General features: G+C 33.3%; 1 protein-coding gene across 5 annotated transcripts in view; it reads right to left on the bottom strand.

Moving 5' to 3' along the window:
* Positions 1-1,526: 1,526 nt before the first annotated feature.
* Positions 1,527-21,152, bottom strand: part of PTPN12 (protein tyrosine phosphatase non-receptor type 12) — a 94,136-nt gene continuing 74,510 nt past the window's right edge. The window contains exons 13-18 of one of the 5 annotated variants that reach the window (XM_074194011.1): positions 17,925-18,907; positions 14,645-14,722; positions 13,732-13,802; positions 12,837-12,867; positions 10,724-10,831; positions 1,527-9,937 (exon numbers count right to left, since the gene is read on the bottom strand). In XM_074194011.1, coding sequence (XP_074050112.1) covers positions 9,876-9,937; positions 10,724-10,831; positions 12,837-12,867; positions 13,732-13,802; positions 14,645-14,722; positions 17,925-18,907 — 1,333 coding nt within the window. In that variant the 3' untranslated portion in view covers positions 1,527-9,875. Of the gene's footprint in view, positions 9,938-10,723; positions 10,832-12,836; positions 12,868-13,731; positions 13,833-14,644; positions 14,723-17,924; positions 18,908-21,152 lie in introns of all 5 variants that reach the window. The other 4 variants (XM_074194007.1, XM_074194009.1, XM_074194008.1 and 1 more) reach the window with 4 other exon arrangements.

Genomic DNA, 21,152 nt, shown 5'->3' with positions numbered 1-21,152 from the left:
TAGAAGCAGCTTGACTATATTAGGTAGGTCCCTTTCAAAACCATATTCTTGATCTCAATTCAAACTCTTCCCATTTGGTTCAAGGTTTTTTTTTTTCTTCGTCCATTTCATTCTGTTCTTCAAAACTGATGCAACATTTTCAAGTTTATTGAACTGATTCATAGCTCCTAAAAAAAACTGTCCTTACTAATATAGATGACATCAGAAGTAACCAGGTCAAGTTTTAGTTAAGAGGACTCTGCCTTCTCTAAAGACTTAAAAGGGATGAGTATCTCCATTGAGATGGTTGATAACATTTCTTTGATAAGGGGTAGGAAGAGTACTCAAAGTACTTTTTGACTCAGTATCACTTAATTGAGTCTTAAGTGGTTGAGGTATAGATAAAACTTTTTTCATTTATTATTATTCTGACTTCTGGTGTTTTAGAATATTTTTCACATGATTGTTTTTTGTTTTCTTTTGAGGTCAGATCCTTAAAATTATCTATTGTGGGTTTACTCTCAATCTTAGAGATATATACTTAAAAATTTAAGGTGTTAATTTTATTCAGATAGTTAATAATACCAAAATTTAACTCACTTTTCATTTTTCTTAATCTAAAAAATTGTGAAAATTTTAACATAAATTTGTTTTCTTTAGGAAAAAAGTTAATTTAAAATGGTGGTTCTAACAAAAGGTTCCTCAAATCTCCCTATCTAAAAGAAAGGTTAACAACTTATAACAACCATTGCTTTTGATTGTCTTTATATAGCCTTACAATGTTTAGATGAAAAAAATCTTTCTTCCAAATAAGAAAAACTCCAGCATGTATAGCACTTCTCCAGTTCTCTAATTTTCACTACTGGTTAAGTTGGGTCTCCCAGTTCTCTAATTATCTTTTATTAATTCATACTTTTTTAGTTTTTTTTCCACCTCCAAATTCTTTTCTACTCCTTGAGATGTCAAAAATAAAATAAAATCCATTACAAATAAGTATGATCATGCAAAACAATTTAGGCATGTTTTTTAAAAAAGGCAAGAGAGAAAAAATATGCTTCAATCTACACTTTGAGTATCAGTTCTCTTTATGAAAATGGATATGTTTCATCATGAGGCCTTTGGAAATTGTATTCTTTACAACAGTACTCTTAAATGTATAAATTGTTCTCCTGGTTCTGCTCACTTCACTATGCAGAAGCTCATTTAAGAACTTTCAGGTTTTTTCTGAAGTCATGCTCTTACAGCACAAACATACTCCATCACAATCATATATTACAACCCAATCACATTCACATACCATAACTTGGCTAGCCATTCCCTAACAGGTGTGAGATAGTTCCTCAGTTACTCAATTTGCCTTGTGAGATGGGATATATTTCTTTTTTGTCTTTGTATTCCCATTTCCTAAAATACAATACCTGGAACATCAGCTAAATTGACCAGATGCCTTATTTTGAGTAAAAATTAGATTTGTTGACTTCCCCTATCTGTTCATCTGTTATCTTATATTTTGCCTAAGTCAAAAGATGAGCTTTTTTTTGCAACTCTTCTTACACTTTTGACCTTTTCCCTTCCCATCCCAGGAGCATTCTGTTTGGTGGCTTCTCTGCCTTCTACAAAAAAATCTTCATTTAGCCCTGTTTCTTGCTCTAATAATCGTGCTTTATTTTTATTTTTCCATGCTAGAGTCTTTTCTAAACAGTCTACATTTGCTGCCTCTATAACTTCTGACTTTTGGCCTGATTATTTGCTCTTATCAAAGGTTACCAGTGGTCTCAGCTGCACTATCAGATACTATCTCCTTTTGGCTCATCTAAGACTACTTTATCTTTTAACTGATTTACCAGACCTCAGTCTCCCTTGTTGAACTATAATCTATCTCCTATCCTCTAATCCAGGAATATCATTCAAAGTCCTGGGACTGGGCTCATTTTTGTCTCTATACTTTTCTCATGAACTTTTAACAGTTTCTCATCACTAAGAACCTCAAGTTTGTCCCAATTCCAATTCTGTGTATTCTCTGATTCTTCATATCCTTGCATGCTGTAAGCAACCTGCGCAATGTCCCCTTCAGAATCTCAAACATATCTGAAATGGAAATCATTTTATTTTCCCCAATTCATCTCTCTTCCATAGTTCTCTATTTCTGGTCAAACCAACACTAAACTTCCAGAGAATAAAGTCCCCAAGTCATTGTAATAGAGAAGATGGTCTATTCATTTGTCTCTTATTCTCAAAAAAGAGCAAGAACAACATCATCCCCAAACTAAACATGGAATGAAAAAAGGTACCAGACCAGAAAGGGATCCCTGTATTCTAGCACTAGCTACATCTGGCTACATCTGGCAGCTCTCTTGTCCCCTACCCACTTTCAGTTTATAGATCCAGGACAGAGAGCAGTTGTAGTAGTATCCTGAATAAAGTACCAAGCACTGGAAGTAGCTCTGTGGTGCTGATTACAGGGCAGTGTGCAGCAGCTCAAACTAAAAAGAAACTGTAAGTTTATTTGCTTTGAACTTGCAGCCTGTCCCAGGGGATTAGTAGTGACTGAGTCCAGCAACAGTCTCTTTAACCTTCCAATCAAGAATAAATGGACAATTCTGACAAGTAAAGCAAGATCAGAAACTTAAAAGAAATCAGACCAGGAGGGCAGTGAGCAGACCTACCCCCATATCACATCACTTTGGGAGCAGGGAAAATTTGCAATCCCCAAGCTGGAGTTGTGTGAGCAGCAGAACAAAAGAGGACAGACCTTAAGGCCAAAAATACTTCCAAGATGTCTCCAAAGCCAAGAAGTACAAGAATAAGCAAATAAACAAGGAAACAAAAAAATCCCCCCCCCCCTATAAAGAACTATTACTGCAACAGGAAAAATCAAAACACAAAGAGAGTAGTCTCCAAAAATCACAAGCAAGCCTCAAAGGAAGATGCAGGTTGGACACAAGTACAAGAGCTTAAAAATAATTTAAGAACCAAATGACAGTAGCAGGGGAAAAACAGAGAAGCCAAAAAAAAAAAAAAAAGGCAAAAAACCCCAGAAGAATCTAGTAAAGATAGATATGAGATACTTTTTTAAAAAATTCCTTGAAAATCAAAATTGACCAGTAAAAACTTCATGTGACATCAAGGCTCAGTCAAAAGTCTGAAAAAATAGAAGAAAATGCAAGTATTTCATAAGAAAAACTGGCCTAGAAAACAAATGTAAAAGTAATAATTTCAGAATGATGCAACAACCTGAAAATTATGACCAAAATCAAGCATAAATATATTTCAAGAAATCATAAATCTTTCCAATCATGACAGAAACAGAAGGAAAAGTAGAAATTATGGGTATGAGGGGAAGAAATTCAGCCCCACTTACTGAAAGAAGTTGTGAGATGAAAATCCCTAGGAATTTATCAGAAATCCAGAGCTCACTGATCCAGGAAAAAAAAAATACTACAAGCAGCCAGAAAGTACTAAGTAACCACAAGTTGATATTGTGAGATTTTAGCAAACTACTCCGGCAAGAGCAGACAACTTGGAACAAAATATTTCAAAAGGCAAAGGACTTCAATAATCTAACTAGCTTAAATGAATGCAATTGGAGGGGGTGGGGGAGAATAGATATGGAGAAAGGACTTCCAACAATATATGAGAAGACCCCCTTAGAGCAGAGTAGAAAATTTGCCATTTGTCATAGATATAAACACAACAATCAAGAAAAAGCACAAGACAATTTTAACTTCGAATAATATGTGGTAACTGATTGGAATTTTATCCCAATCTCTCATAAACATGGATTTCTATCTACTGATAAGGTTACCATGGTAGTTTAGGCTTTCATAGTTTTTTCCATGGATAGCTGTAATAGTTTCCTATTTCTTTGCTTCTAGTCTCCTTTCCCAACTTAGCCTTTATGTAGCTACCAAAAAATAAAAGCTCTAACCTTGTCATTCCTTTGCTCAAAAAAATGACTATATTGCTTTATTACATGTTTTATAATATAAATTGTTATTTTATGATTTTCTAGATCCATAGGATTTTCCTTAAAAACATACATACAGCCACTTAACCCATTTGCCTTGCAAAAAACCTAAAAAACATACATACACACACAGACACACACACACAAATATCATTTTGCCTTCTACTTTTAATTAGCAAATATCTTCTTAAATTTTTTTGAAGGGGGTAATAAATTACAACTCAATGACAATTACAATAATAATAAAGACAATGGTGGTAATAAAATACAACTCATGACAGAAGAAAAAAAGACAAAACACAAAACTTACAAATACAAATTAAATTTATTATATGGTATTATTTACAACTAAGGACTCGGGAAGGTTGGAGAGAGGAAAACCTATGGGTCTACATTTCAAGGTGATGTCAGTATCTGATCAAATGATTTTAGCAGTAATAAGCCAACATAGATGGCTTTCTTGCATTTTTTTCTTAAAAGAGGTTCTAATGCACTAATTGGTAAAATAGGACATAATTTGTTACTTCAGAATCTTCTGAGCATAGTAAGAAGCTGAATGGAATGAGATGTGATCACAGAAATAGAATGCTCATTTTCCTAATGACTACTGAAACACCATTAAAAGGGGAATATAATAGAAGTTTGTTATCCATGATTTCAGGCCTAATAAAGAGTACTCCATTTAATTCTAGCTGGACATCTAAGGCAGAAATTTTTGTAATGTGTTAGTGGGGGAAATTTCCTTTGATTTGGGATAGGATGCAAAAACACTAGAAACTGAAACTAAATCAGAAAAATAATCAGTTGGCACTGACACAAACATACCATGAAGTTCTTTGAATCATTTAAAGTAGGTTCTGCCTTATCTAACACTTAATGCCCTCTACAGTTAATTTATCTTATTTCATTATTGTTTCATGTCCTCTGCAATCCAGTGCTACTAGGTGAACCTCATATTCTATATTTCTTCTCTTCATATGCCCCAAGCCTGGAACACCCTTCCTCCCTATCACTACTTTCAGAGGCAACTTGTCTGTGAAGTCTTTCCTGATTATCCCTTTTCAAATTATCTAATACTAATCTATATATTGAACCAAAGTTCAATTGTATTCTCTGAAAAGGTTTTCATGTTTTCTATCCCCAGTGCCAGGAAATGACTTGCACAAAGAAGGCCTTTAACAAAGGAGATCTTGGATATAATCTAGTCCAAATCCCTTACTTATTCAACCTGATTTAATCCACGTTTGGTTTTTCTAGTATTGCAGATCTCAAACCATTCAATTGTTGAATACCACACTGTAACTTTCTTGATGTGTTTCCATGACAGTCCTAGTTTTCATTCTCCCTCTGGTTATCCTTTCTCTACTCCCTTAACCTTTTCCTGCTCCTTAAGTATATGAGCATTGGTTCTGTCATTGGATTTCTTCCCTCATCTTCTGGTTCACTCTTTGTTGAAAATTCAAATTGAGTATTTTTAAACTCATATCCATTTTCCTCTTAGAAAACAAGTTGTTTTCAAATCTCTATATACCTACTACATACAGATTTCAAGCCTTACCAATTCTTTTTCTAAAACATCTCACAAATGTATCAACCAATCAACATGTTCAGGTCCTTAAGGCTAGTCTTAATCCTCAAGTTCATCTCCCTTCCTAGCTTTACCTTCCTTCAACCCAGGAACTGATTCTTCATGCTATTCTTCTGTTCATAAACCTTCATTGACTCCCCATTCATGTGTAACAAACAGAAGGTAAACTCTTCGAGGTTAGCAGTCTTTTCCAGCCAGACTAGAATACTTCTGTCCTTTCATCTTCTCTCATTTCTCTCTGCCTTAGCCCCAAAATGGAAAAGAACCTCTTCCTTTTTGTGTTTAAATTTCTTTCAGGGCAGCTACGTAGCACAGGGGATGGAGCACTGGCCCTGGAGTTCAAATCCAACCTCAGACATTTAGACTGAGACTGCCTTGCAAAAACTAAACAAAACCAAAAGACTTTTTCTTTGAAGGTCCAACTCAAGCCACCGCTTTCGAGTTAGTGAAAGGACTTCAGGATTCAATGAAGCCTTCAATGACCAATCAAGCTGAAAGTGATCTCATTTGTCCAAATTCTGATAACCTTTCATTAAACTCTCTTTTCTACTCACCACACTCTCTTTTGTTTTTAAGTGGATGGGGGGAGATATCTACAAAATTAAAACAAAAAAACAAGTGTTCTTAAGACAGAAGTGTGAAAAAAAAATTTTAAATAAAAAAAGATAAAAGCGTGTTGTAAAATCAGAAACATTGAATTGGTTAAAGCATTTGATTATCTTGGATAGTTGTATATTGTATTATTGCTTAAACAGGAAAAAGAAATGAAGTATGCTTAAAATCAGGGTTTATATACATACATACATATATGTATATATATATATATATATATATATATATATACATACACACATACACACACACACACATGCATGCTAATAGTCCTTTGGAACCAATTTATCTCCATTCATACCTTAAGTTACTTGCTTGAATATATACAGAAAAAAATGTATGATAGAATATGTTCTCTGACTTGAAAGCAACATGGGGTTAAGGAACCAAAGTTCAAATCTTTGTACTCCCAATATAACTTCGGGTATATCATTTAAATCTGTAAAATAAGAACTGGAATGGATGACTTCTGAGGTTTCTTTTCTCTCTCTAGGATACTATTTCCTCCTGAAGCTTATAATCAAACAGGGGATGTGATTAATGCAGGCAAATATTACATATTACATACATGCAAGTGTATCAAGAAAGTGATGCCCCCTTATATTTAAGCAAGACTTGAAGAGGAAGAGCTAGGAGGTTACAAAGAAAGGTTAGCATAGATATGAAAGTTAAATATAGAATATATTTGGACAGAATAAACCTGTTTGGCTTAAATGCAGTGGGAAGGGTTGTGAAATAAGTATAATTGAATAAAACCAGATTGCTAGGTAGCACACTGGAGAGAGCACTAGGCCTGGAGTCACGAAGACCCCAGTTCACATATGACCTCCGATATTTCCTACCTATGTGACCCTGGGCAAGTCACTTAACCCCTATGCCTTGGTTTTTTCATCTGTACAATATGAACAGTAATAGCACCTACATCCCTGGTGTGAGGATCAAATGAACACTTAGTACAGTGCCCAGCAGGACATAAACTCTACAATGATGATGTTACTTAGCTGTCAGCTGTCTTTCTGAATAATGAGAGGTCTTTTTCCTTAGGCTGATCATATAGAACAATCCAAATACTGTTTTAATTAACTAAAGATTGTTAATTTTGTGTAATTTCCCATTTTATGCATACATACATGTTAAAGCAAACAGAACAAGACATAACTCATATTTAAAAACTAGATATACTTTTTACATCTATACATTATTCAGTATATTGCAAAGAATGACTCCTGAGGTTGTCTTTCTTTTGCATCATTTTGTTTGCCAAAACTTACAAACAAAAACCAAAAATTCAAAAAGAAACTGAAAATTAACTTGGACCTATTTTTTAAAGAGTAAATATTCTTGTTATATGTCATTTTAACAAAACTGAATTTTTGATACACAAAATTCTTAACGTTGTAAGGAACTGGAGGAAACATTTGTTATGAAAAGACAAATTTCCTGAAACTTCTCAGCAACAGGAATTAAAGATCCCTATAGTGAATACTAAAATATAAATAAATATGTGGATTTTATTACTTTAAAATTTTCATTTATGACAAAATATTAATATAACTATTTTTAAAAATTTATATACATATATATGCTAATAATTTCATCTATTACCAATTTTTATTCCTATTTTATTCCATCCTCTTAACAAAAGCAAAACATGTGAGAGACTGTGTACACATTTTTGATGAAAATACATGCTCACTTAGGCTGTTGTCTCCAATCCAAAATCCATGGTTTAACCAAAACTAAAAATTTAATCACCTGTCAACTCAGTCTGTTTCTTCCATTGTCACTGAGTGACTACATGGTTGGCTGAGCCTTAATGTTTTAAAAAAAAAATTGTTAAATACTTAAGGTTCCTTCCAAACAAAATTTTGTGGTAAAAGCAACAGCACATCAAATAACAATAGCAATAGGCCTTACATAATTTGTCAATACTAACCAGAAGTTGAAGAGAGAAAATTTTATAGAAATGAAAAGGGCATTACCCTGTTTTCTCCTTGAAACCCATAACTGTCCAGAAGGTTTTTTAACATACTAAGGCTTATAATTAACTTGTTCCTTTGCCTTTCAGCTACCCTCTAAGTGTTGTCTCCCCTCATTAGAGTATAAGCTCCTCAGCTATCTTGCTTGCTGGTAGTTTGAAATCTCGGAAAGACATATGAAGCTGAAAAGTCTCTTTCTGAACTCCGGTCCAGTCAAACTGGCATTGTTTGTGCATCATTTGTAGTATTTCATCTCCATTATCTTCATGTTTTTGCACTGGAGACTCCTTGACAATAAAGCACTTTCTTTCCTCTGCCTCCTTTAAAATTTAATTGCATTACCATTTTGTACATGAAGGTTGCACTGAATTCCCACAATTACTGAGTGTCCTCCCTCTTCATAATTACCTTGTATTTACTTATATAAATACTTGTTATCATCCCCTGGTAAGTTTGACTGGAGAGAGAGATATTATTGAATATATTAATATATTCAATACAAAAATCCCTGAGTAAACAAACAAAAAAGATCCAGTTTAAGTATGGAAGGATAATTGATTTGAAAAGTCATTAGCTCTCCAATCTAACTGATAGATAAGGGAATGTTTAAAAAGTCTTTTATAAATCAAGAGAAATCTTCTGACCATAATCATACCTGATTTTTAGCTCCTGCCTCAATTTTGGACGTATTTCAATCAGTCCCTATGATATGAAGGATACATAGAAAATGCAGTTAAAACAGGACTTTATACCAGAAGGGGGGGCGGCCACACAAATGAAATTCCTATAAAAAGATACAAGATTCCTAAGAAATCTAAAATGATAATCAACAGAGACAGAATTTGTAGAATTGGTTTTGGTTTTTACTGGCAGGTGAAATATCCTAAAACACAGACATTTTGATAGTCTTTTAATCCCAATTGAACTAAATATTAAAGTAACACACATGAGCTAAGAGAATTCAATATTGTTCCAAGGCACTTACTGAACCTCTATAACTAGATGAAAACCAGGACAAATTAGGATTGACAAACAGTATATAATATAAAAATAACCTTTTGCTTACAATTTACAAAATGTATTATTACAATCTTTTATCTCTGCTAACCTGTAATGCTGGCAAGCATGTAACCAGCAATTTTAAAAATCAGAAACTATTTTCTAAAACATCAGGGCAAATAATTTACAAATAAGGTAGACAAAGATTTAGATCATGCAGAGATTTCTTACATCTTCTGTTAATATCTTATGATTGCAATTTTTATCAAATTATATACCTACTTGCCCTGTACATATACAAAATAATGCATACATGATAAAACATTAGCAAAAGAGTAGTCCATAAACTCAATTTCTCATAAAAGTATTACTGTATTAACATATGTCTACAAGCAGCGTGTAACAGGGTTAAGAGACATTAAGGCAATAATACTTGAAGTTACAAAATAAACCATATGTAATACTTTTTCCTAAGTGTACAATAAGGCAGAATAGATGGTCCCAGAACCCCCCAAAAATTAGAATGTAATACCAGAATCCACTGCTGTGAACTTTTAAATTTAAAATGGATGTATAAAAAGTGTATCCTTTGAATGTAACAATCTACACTGCTCTCTCTGCAACCAACCCCAGACTCACAATAACCCAAACATTTTTCTATTTTTGGGGGGGAAGTGAAATACTATAAATCTGGTTTTCAGTGGCACTTGAATTTTCCAGTATAATTTCATGTGTCCTTTGTCCCCTTGCATCATGTCCATTCTGATGGTGGATCTCTCGGTCCTTTGGGTTTTCCACAACGATTACCAAAACCTAGTCAAAAGCATAAATAGAATCATCTTTCAGAGTTTATAATTTGACACTGCTCCAAAATGGAAAACCCATTTAATGGCACTTTTAACATGTGGTATATTCATTTAAGTATACTTCCCTTTTTAAAAAAAAAAATCTTTATATACAACTGGAAAAGTATTAAGATAATTTTTAACATTCGTTTTAAATTTTCTCCCTTGCTTCTCTCCCCCTCTCAAGTTAATAAATAATCCAATAAAGGTTATATATGCACAGTCACAAATACAAATTTCATTTTAGTCATGCTGTGAAAGAATCAGAACAAAAGAAAAAAACCACGAAAGAAAAAACTAAAAACAAATTTTTTAAAGTGAAAATAAAATGTTTTGATCTGCATTCAAAATTCAGAGTTCTTTCTCTGGATGTGGATGGTGTTTTCCATCACAAATTTTTAGAAATAAATATATATATATATATATATATATATATATATATATATATATATATATCTCAGTATGTGTGTGTATATATGTATATATATATATATTATTTGTATATGTGCATACTTTTCATTTATTTTTACTCCTTGTTCAACTTAAGGTAAATCAAACTTTTTTGTTTTTATAGTTAATGCTTTATATAACTATAAAAAAGGTTTCATTTACCTTAAGTGGTAAATCAAACAACTATAGGGGAGTTTGGTCTTATGTTCTTTCTAATATAACCATCTGCTGCTTAGTTATAAATTTGGGGAGAGCAGTAACCAGTGGCAGGCAACAATAGCATATTGTCTAATGGAATTATTACCAATATCTGTGGCTTCCGCTGGACTTTCTGAAATATGCTCTTTATTACTTAAAGTAGGGAGTAGACACTCTGAATTAATCTCAATCTGAACACACTCTCGAGGATGATCTAAAAAAAAAATTTATTAACTATAATAATCTGTAACATTGTGAATTTAGAGCTTTAATGCATAATAAAGCATACTGTTGAAAAACCAGGGAAGTACAAGTATACCTTGAATAACACTCAAGATGAATTTCTGAAGGTCATGCAAACATTAAATGATTAAGGGCTGCTAGGTGGTGCAGTGGATACAGCACCAACCTTGGAGTCAGGAGAACCTGAGTTCAAGTCCAGCCTCAGATACTTAATAATTACCTAGCTGTGTGACCATAGGCAAGTCACTTGACCCCATTGCCTTGCAAAAACAAAACAAAAACAAAAAAGCCATTAAATTATATAGTATAGATTTTCATTTTTGAATTTTTTCTTACAGTGGGGACTGGGATAAAATTACGGTACAAACATAGCAACATGGGGCAAATAAAATAGCTAAGTTTAGCAAGTTTTATTTTTTATAGCTGGAATGTTTAAACCACTTTTTTGGGGAAATAAACAGAGTGGTGAAGTCAAGTCTAAACACATGGTTTATATTTCAATTTATTCCTTACTACATGTGACCCTGGGCATGAAGAATAAGTCCTGGACCTGTGATTTCATTGGTAGAGCGAACTCTCAAATGACTCCCAATTATCAAAATCAGCACCTTATTTCCAATTTTTAAGTCTTAAGGTTAAATGACTTGCCTTAACCTTAACTGACATAGTCAGTATGTGCCAGAGGCACCTGAACCAGAACTCCCTGGTTTCCACTCTCTATCCACTATGCCAAACTTTTTCTTTAAATAATTGAAACATTCTGTAATTTTAACACAATAGTTCACACCACTTAAAACAATTAAATAGGTAGAGTTAAATGAAAACTATAACCTAGAAATAGCTTGTTTTGACTTCCTAGATTTTGTGTTGAGATTGGTGTTTGATAAATAAATGTTACAGAATTAATATTGTGGGAGATCATATTATTCTTTCAGAGTTAATTCTGGTTCTAGTTAAGGATAGGTACTTATATAGTCAACTATAAGGTATCTGGGAAGAGAAGATGAGTACGTGGGATAATAGGTGATTACTGTACTGTGGAATTATACTTTTTAAAAATTTTTGCAAGGCAACAGGGTTAAATGACTTGCCTAAGGTCAGTATTATGTGTCTGAGGCCAGATCTAAACTCAGGTCCCCCTGACTCCAGGGTTGGTGCTCTATCCACTTCACCACCTAGCTGTCCCTGTGGAATTATACTTGATGCAAAAGATCTTTGGCAAATATATTCCAAATTTGTTCCTCAATCTATCACAGTGTAGGATTTCTATACTGCTCTTTGACTAGGCAGAATATGCCTAGATAGTACAATTTTACCTTTTAGAAATTAGTAATGGACTGGCATGCTAGCTTTTATACCTAAAAGGATATATGTTAATTATGTAGACTTATCACCATAAAAAGGTTAATTATAGCTTTGTGTTACATTGTGTTACAATGCATAATTTTAATTTAAAAATTGTTATTAAGCTTGTAATATCAAATTAAAACGATTACAGTATAATAATCAATTTTGACTGGACAGTGAAATTATATATGTATAATCTATGACTGACTTAATTACATGTTTTGATTATCCTACCAAAAGGAAACCAAATCCAGTTTCAATGCATATTTTAGAGGAAAATATTCCAAGAATTTCCTAATCTTATACCTAGTTCAATAATCTGGTCTGGCAGCAATTACTAAAAGTCATAGGAATGCCACAAAAAAATTGCAGCATATAAAAACAATTCATCACAAACAATAGAAAGAGAGCCCAGTATCCCAGTACAGAGATCTCCTGAAAGATATACAGGATATGAACAAGAGTTGCACTAAATAAGATGACCTGGGTGGACTGAAAATGCAGTGATGAAATCATGTCTCCACTGAAGTAGATAGCAAAATATAACTCAAAGGTCTAAAAAATGGAATTCTTCATCATTTTATTATTCAGTGTAGAATTCAAAATGGAAAGAAAGATTAATCACTTACCAAATGTTTTATTCTCAGTAGATATCAAGACCTGTTAAAAATTATTTGGAAACTATTTTTATACAGAAAAATAATAACAGAAAAATAAGGGCAAGTCATCTGTATACATCTTCAAAACTTTCTTAGTTATCAATGTTGAATTTTGGCATGTGATAATAGAACAATAGATTTTCCAATGGAAATGAAACAAAAATCATGAAACAGGACATGCTGCTATTTTGCATATTTTATGCATGAGTGACAGAATTTACATTTCCCTTTTCCAAACAGGATATGGAAAGGCTGTATCATTCCTCCCCCCCCACCACCCCAAAAGCACAAAGCAATTAGCTACCAATATCCTAGAACCAGGGCTTTGGCTACATTTTCTAGATTAAAAGTCCAGATAAGGCACAGGGGAAGAAGAGGTAGTATAGACAGTACTATCTTTTAAACACACACACACACACACACACACACACACACACACAAAATATCACTCTCCTAAAAATAGAAACCTCACTGGGTAGGCCAAAAAAACTGGATGAAACCAAATAAAGTTCACTCTTCCAGCTTCCTGATTCTCTTACCTATACTTGCTCTCAATATTCATTCTGAAACATTATGTTTAGTATTTAATAATTATTCACAACTTATAACCATCAAATCTAATTTCTATTAAAAGTACAAGTCTATGTGAAAGGTCAAATGCCATGATTTGTTACCTAAATTCTTTTCATCTGAAAATTTCTTTTGTATGTGAATCTTGTTTAAAATATAATGCCAGTGATGAAAATTTTTAAATTATAATCTGTAGATCTATATTTAAGCAATGCCTAAAATCATGTATTAAAATATAATCAGAAGGGCAAAACTTCCTAAGCTGATTCTTCCACTCCCAAAATGAAATTCTTACTTCAGATTTCTTTTGTTCGGACTGCTCTTGGGTATGAAGTTCATTCCACTCAGCAGATCTTACAGGTGTGTCTGAGAAAAATGGATTCTTATGATCAAAATCTAAATAATATATATGAAAACAGACCATTTAAGGTGTCAACAGTTTAAACAATTTCCAATATCCTATGTATGTATATATCATAAGAACTTCTCAATAAAAGCTTTTATAAACAAAATTAATTCCCTAAACTATAAACGTAGAGCTGGTAAAACAGAACAAATTTAGAATGAAATATTTTCTTGTAAGCACTGCAGGTACTAGTCAAGTGAACTGCATCTCCTCAATAAAATATCAAAAATATTAGAAATACTGGTGAAAAACAATTAGTACATTCTTTAAGGAAGTCAATATAAATATGCAGTTATACTGTAGAACCAATTCTTTTATAGGTCCAAAGAACCCTGGAATTAAAAAAAAACTTCCTAAAAAAAACACCCTAACATAATTAGGACTTAAAAAAGTTTAATGACAGTTTTATTATGTTCTCATAATAAATTTGCCAATTCTGAAATTTCTGTTGTCTTTAAGATAAAGAAGTAGTTGGCATTCACTGAAACAGTTATTGCATCTTTCAAAGTGAAAAGCCTGATTTAGTTAAATATAAAATCATCAGGCACACCAGATAAAAAAAATTATATTGAATTTTTAATCTACCTTCGTTCTGGCAACTTCAATTTTATAAATGAAAAAGCCCGATGTCTATTATCTTGTTTCATAGCTGTACCAGTTAAATTTAACAAAAAGTTTTAGTCTAAAATTTGCAATTAAAAAATAATTTTAAAATCAGTTTTTTAAAGTCTTTAAAATTCAGAGTTTGATGAAATATGTCACTTAAGATATATTATTAAAATTGTAACAGTAAGAAACTCACTATGATCACTTGCTAATACAAAAGATTCAGGAGTTCTTTCAGGTAGTGGGGGAGGCGAATCTTCACTAACATCAACATCTAAATTAAATACACATGATTAAGAATTACATTAAATGTCATTTAACATAGTGAAAACTTTCTTATATTCATTTAAAATATTGCAACATCAACTTAATAGCTTTTCAAAGTAAAAATTACAAAAACAGCAAACTTGATTTATAGCTTAATACTTTTTTTCTACCATCCAATCTGAGGAACCGTAACTAAAAATGCATGGGGTTTTTTTGGTTTGTTTTTTCCCAAGGCAATATGGTTAAGTGACTTGCCCAAGGTCACATAGCTAATTATTAAGTGTCTGAGACCAGATTTGAATTCAGGTCCTTCTGTCTCCAGGGCTGGTGCTCTATCCACTGCACCATCTAATTACTCCTACAAATGTATGTTTTAAGAAAACAACTCTACCTCAAACTGTCACATAGACAAGATCTAAAGGATTCCACAACATGCTAACTTAAATTATTTGCTGGAATTTCAGGGGATATTAGAAAGTTTCCCTTATAATTCTACAATTAAAATTTCATACTCTCACTTAAGCCCAATTTTTTTTTAAATAACTAGTTAAATTGCAAGTCATCTGTAGGGTAACAAAATTTATCAGTCATTTATACCTTAGTGTGAATTTAACTAATCATTTCCCCCCATGAAATTGGTAGGAGTGAAGAGCTGCCCCCCCAAAAAAACCAAGACCAAAAGGACAAGGTTAAGAAAATGAGAAGCTGAAGAGAAATAAAGTTTTCTTTATTTCATTTTGCATTGGATCAGCCCTGACTGGCCAATATGCATAAAAACACATCCCCAAGCAGCTCATTAGGAGATACCAATGAGCCATTGAAGTGGAGATTCATTCCTCCTGGACTTAACCTCCCTATATAAATATACATGATATTTTAGAATATATACTTTATTTTAGAAAGAAATTAAGTTCCTCTTCTTATTCTAAAATCTTAATTCTAAAGACAGAAAATACAAGGACAGGTTCATCATTAGGAGTTTTTTGGACTGACTTTTGTCAAACTCAAATATATTAGAACTTCTAAGGCTGCATATTTCAAAAACTATACAATAAAAATATATTAAAATGTAATTTTTGTGGGCTGCATTTCTGATTTACATTGAATCATCCAAATACATCTGGAAGATCAGATGAAGTCATAAGATTTAGGTCCAAATCCTGCCTCTTACATTATTTATCTTCTCACTTTCAACTTCACCTGTAAAATCTTAGGGCACTGGAATAATGGCTTTTGGTGTTCCTTCTTGCTTTAGATCTAAAATTCTAATTGCCTCTGTGATCAAATAGTTATACTTGCAAGATAAACAGGATTAGAGGGGCCAGCATCAGGCTGTGTAACCAAGCAATGCTATTATCATCTCCATTTTATAGATCAGAAAAAAGAGACTAAGTGATTTGTCTGTGGATCAAATGGCTAGCAAGTGGACACTCTGACACTCTGTCAACTGATAAGATATAGACAAAGTTTGTGAGAGGAAACACTATTTTTCTATCATTGGCTCATCCGAGACAGTAAATAATGTTGGCAGTTGTCAAGCTTTTTTAGCTCATTTTACAAGAGTAAAAATAAAAACTGGTAAAACTGGTTTTAGAAAAACACTGGTCAGGAAAAAAAAGGAATAAGGTTTAAGAAACATGTGAATTCAATTCATTCTTTTGGAATAACACTCATTCAAAGACAATCCATTCCTTAAATTCTTTCATACATTTTCCTACCCAGCCTGAAATAAACACATTATGTGGACAAATTTGTTAATTATTTTTCAAGTTTTAGTAGATGAGGAGGAAAGCATTTAAAAGATGAAATGATAGCATGACAACTGTCATTAACTGGTTAATAGCACAAGAATTTCCACAAAAACAAAATTTTCACTTAAGACACAACTGTAAATCCAGACAACTAGGCCAACCTCACTGTACCCAAACCTCCTACTTAGAAAATACCATCCAGAATTCTACATAGAGAAGATAAATATTTTGGAAAATCAAGGTGCCATTTAAACTGTTGTTTGTGTCTATATACATGTATGTTTTAACAAGCTTTTATTTTCCAAAGTTTTTCAAACTTGTATATACAAATATAGCATACACACAATTTCTGTGTGCCTGGTAACATAAAAGAAAAAAAAAATTATCCCTTATATAGAACTTGCAAAAAACACACTGTTATGACATCCATATAGGTTTTCATATATGTGTAGCAATGCTCAGTTACTGTAAAATATGGACAATAATAAAGTTATCTATAAATTACTGTTGGTAATGGAGACAGTGGTTACTTCCAGGTAACAGTAATAGTAACCACTATCTCCATTACCATTTATTACACTAAAACAGGGGTGGGAGTATTTTAAAAACCCTAGAACAAATTACTACTTTTCTGCAAACATTTTAATGAAGGGAGAAGTCACCAAAAAGACAAATGCTTTGTGAAGCAAATTGGCAAATATAAGTTATATATCTATTATATTTGTGTGTATGTATCAGGTACATTATAGGAAGATAACTATATTAATCCAATGAATATAGGATCCCCAAATTTTACTTGGAAAGAACCTTGTTTTTAGGCTAAGAATTAGTAGAATATTCCTGTTTTTCTAAAATAAATTTCATTTTAGAGGGACAGCTCTATTCTAGTCTATGATCAATATGGTCACTGTAAAATTACCCTTTATAAGTGGCTGCTTCAAATGACAAGCATTACTAGCTCTGTGTGCAGAATAGACAAATGTACCATATCCTTCAGTTCATCTAGTTACAAAACCCAAAGATGTTGAAAATGCTGCTTCTCGGTTTAGTATTAGCTTATAATATTCTTATTGTGAAATTTGTTAAGCTAACAGTAAAAGAAGAATCTGAGAAGTCATTCATCCACATAAAAAAGATTATTAATGGATATTCATTAGAAACAGATTAAATGGCCATTGAATTTATTTCAGGCAGTAGGTTTTGATAGCATTTTGAATTGCAATTCTTTCCCCACAATATGTGGCTATGATATATAAAATATTCATTACTTTGTTATCCACCATTATTTGTGATTGTGTAAAAGTCTTAACAACCAAAATTTATTTCTCAAATCTAAGTTCTAAAATATTTAGTGATTTAGGTTAAGAAATTTATGAAAAAGTAATTTCAAAAACTCACAGGCCTATTATTTTTCCAATATACTTTGTGATCTATTGGGTGAAGTTGAATAAAACCTACCTTTTTCAGTCCCTGAACATATTGTAACCGGTATATCATGTCTAGCAATAGACATTGGTAATACTTTTCTAGTGGAAATGTTTTCAGTGCTAGTGGCAGCAGAAACTGTAGCACTTGCTGTTGAAATATTTGTCACATTCTTAGGCATGGCTCCATCACAGTTCCCATCATCACTGTCAGAATCATCAGAGTGAAGAGGGTTAGTAAAACTGAGGGGTGCTCTAAGTAAAGGTGTATTACTATCATGATCCAAAAAACCACTGGTTTCTACTTGTAACGTGGGGCTTGGTGGTGTTAGGGAAATAGTTTTAGTAGCTTGACATTGGTTATCTGAAGCTTTGTTCTCAGACTCATCAGGAATAGGCAGTGTGTTTTCAGGACCATGTAATGGCCATACAACATGTCCTTTTTCTTTAAGAGGCAAACAATCTGGTCTTGGTGGTGTATCAAAACTTTTCTGTATTCCTTCTTGTGTAGTTACAGAGACTTTGCTTGATGGTGATACACCACAGTCCACACAAGAATTTTGAGAAACATCTGCAGTTAAATTGCCTGAACTCAGACCAGGCTCCTGTAATTTTGAAAGTTTCTCAGTTGCACAGGGTGAAACAGATTTAATCTTAATTGCATGTCCTCTATTTAAGATTGTATTTCCATCAAAACTTTTTGGTCCCTCCTGTAGGGGAACTTTTTTAATTTCAAAACTCAAGTTTCGTTCCAGTTTCTTCTCCATATGTTCAACTACTGATTCATTCTTCCCTGGAGGTTCTGTTGATTTATTATAATTTTTATTAAGGTCTGTTGACTGCTGCTCTGAAGAAACTATATGCAACACAGGCTTTGGATGGTATCGGTCATTGTCTTGCCATACTGTAGTGACTGTTGGATAAGCTGAAGGAGGAGAAGGTGTCAAGATGGGTGGTACAGGGTGAGGCTCAGGAGGTTGTAATATTTCTTCTTTAGCATCTCCTTCGACAAGACAACTGAGGAAAAAGATGACAATAAATTCCTCAAATACAAGTCACGTAAGTGAAATGTGATCCATTGACTCCAATGTTAAGTCCTCTTTCCAATGCTTCGTTCTGTCACTTTCCTTCCCCTCCCACATATTTCTCCCTTACTCTCTCCCCTTTTTTCGCCCTTTCCCCATCTCATTCTCATTGTAATACCTTCATCACTTGATTCCTGGCATCACCTCAACTTGCTTACTATATTTCTTAAATGCCTAGAAAGCCTTATCTATATATTCCCAGCCTCCATGGCTTCCTTTACTTCTCTCTAAACCTAGGTATTTTACTGGATTCCTCACTATTTCTCATCTCCCATATGTAAGCTGTTGCCAAGACCTATTGATTTCATCTTTGCCACTTCTCCCATGTATCTCTGGATTATTATATAATAGCCACTGATAGGTACATCTACCTCAAGTCTCTCCTTGCTTCAATTCATCCTTCAATGAGTCACTAAGATAATTTTCCTCAAGTTCAATCAAATCTGATCATGTCAATTCCCAACTCAAGGAGGAGCACTAGCACACCCAAGCTTGTGGGAATCCCATTACAGTTCCAAGGCAAAAATGAATGCTTGTGGTTATTCACTGTCAAGAACACAGGCCAGAATATTAAGTACACCTTTCCTTAGATAATACAACTTTGGAAGACCTGAAAACTTACAAATCCCCAGAATTATCTCTGAAAACAGTTGCACAAAACCTCTGAAGCTTGGGACAGGGACCCAAAGATCTATTTTTAATAAAGAATTAATGGAAGCAGGGAGGCGGCTAGCTGGCGCAGTGTATAAAGCACTGGCCCTGGAGTCAGGAGTACCTGGGTTCAAATCCAGTCTCAGACACTTAATTACCTAGCTGTGTGGCCTTGGGCAAACCACTTAACTCCATTTGCCTTGCAAAAAAAAAAAAAACACCTAAAAAAAGAGTTAATGGAAACAAATAATTTTATGGGAAATCAAGAACCAATAAAACAAAACCAAAAGAATGAAAAAAAGTGAAAGACAATGTAAACTTCTCCCTGGAGAAAATAATCCAGGAGAAATATTTTTTTTAAATTATCATACTACCTAAAAGCCACGGTCAACAAAAAAAGCCTAGATCTCGACATTCAAGAAATTATCAAAGAAAATTGCCCTGATAGTCTAGAACCAGAGGGTAAAAGTGAAATTGAAAGAATTCACCAATTATTCCTGAAAGAAATCCAAAATGAAAACTCCAAGAAATATTATAGCCAAATTCCAGAGCTCCGAGGTCAAGGAGAAAATACTGCAAGCAACCAGAAAGAAACAACTGAAATATCATGGAATTATAGTCAGGATAACACAAGATTTTAGTAATTTCTACACTAAAGGATCGTGGGGCTTGGAATTTGAGATTTCAGAATGCAAAAAGTTTGGATTAAAATCAAACACCAACTACCCCCAAAAATTGAGTTGAAATAGGGAACTTTCAAAACCTTTCTAATTGAAAAGACCAGAGTTGAAAAGAAAATTGGATATTTTTTTTGTTTTTTTGCAAGGCAATTGAGTCAAGTGGCTTGCCCAAGACCACACAGCTAGGTAATTATTAAGTGTCTGAGGCCAGACTTGAACTCAGGTACTCCTGACTCCAGAGCTGGTGCTCTATCCACTGCACCACCTAGGCACCCCTATCTACCTAGGCACCCCTATCCACCTAGCCACCCCTCATCCTTAGATTTTAAAAAAAGGTAAATAGAAAAGTGAAATCATAAGGAATTTAATGATACTGAACTGTTTATATTCACATAAACTCACATGAACTTTCTCATCAGCACAGTTAAGAAGAGTACATTTAACCCAAGGGCAAAGGTGTGAGTTGAATAAGAAGTAATGATATCTAAAAACATAAAATTAAGGGGTAAAAGAGGAATATACTGGGAGAAAGGAAGAGGCAGAATAGAATAAATTCTCTCACATAAAAGAAAAAGTAGAGAGAAAAAGGAGGAAGATGAGAGAGAGTGAGTGAACCTATCAAAATTGACTCAAAGAAGGATTAATAGATACTCAACTGGGTATAGAAAACTGTCACCTAAGGAATAATTATTATTTGTCAGTTCTTATAAAATTCTATAACACTACAATTTTCAACAATATCATTCTCCAATATTTCTCCTTTTTCTTTTCTTTCTAGTTATATCATTGAGATAAGGACACTAATATCACTAAATCTGCATCTGTGAAAATCTTTAGTACCCGGCA

This window comes from Macrotis lagotis, chromosome 7 (genome assembly GCF_037893015.1).
Source record: "Macrotis lagotis isolate mMagLag1 chromosome 7, bilby.v1.9.chrom.fasta, whole genome shotgun sequence".
Classification (NCBI taxonomy): domain Eukaryota; kingdom Metazoa; phylum Chordata; class Mammalia; order Peramelemorphia; family Peramelidae; genus Macrotis; species Macrotis lagotis.
This window is presented reverse-complemented; position numbering and strand designations above follow the sequence as displayed.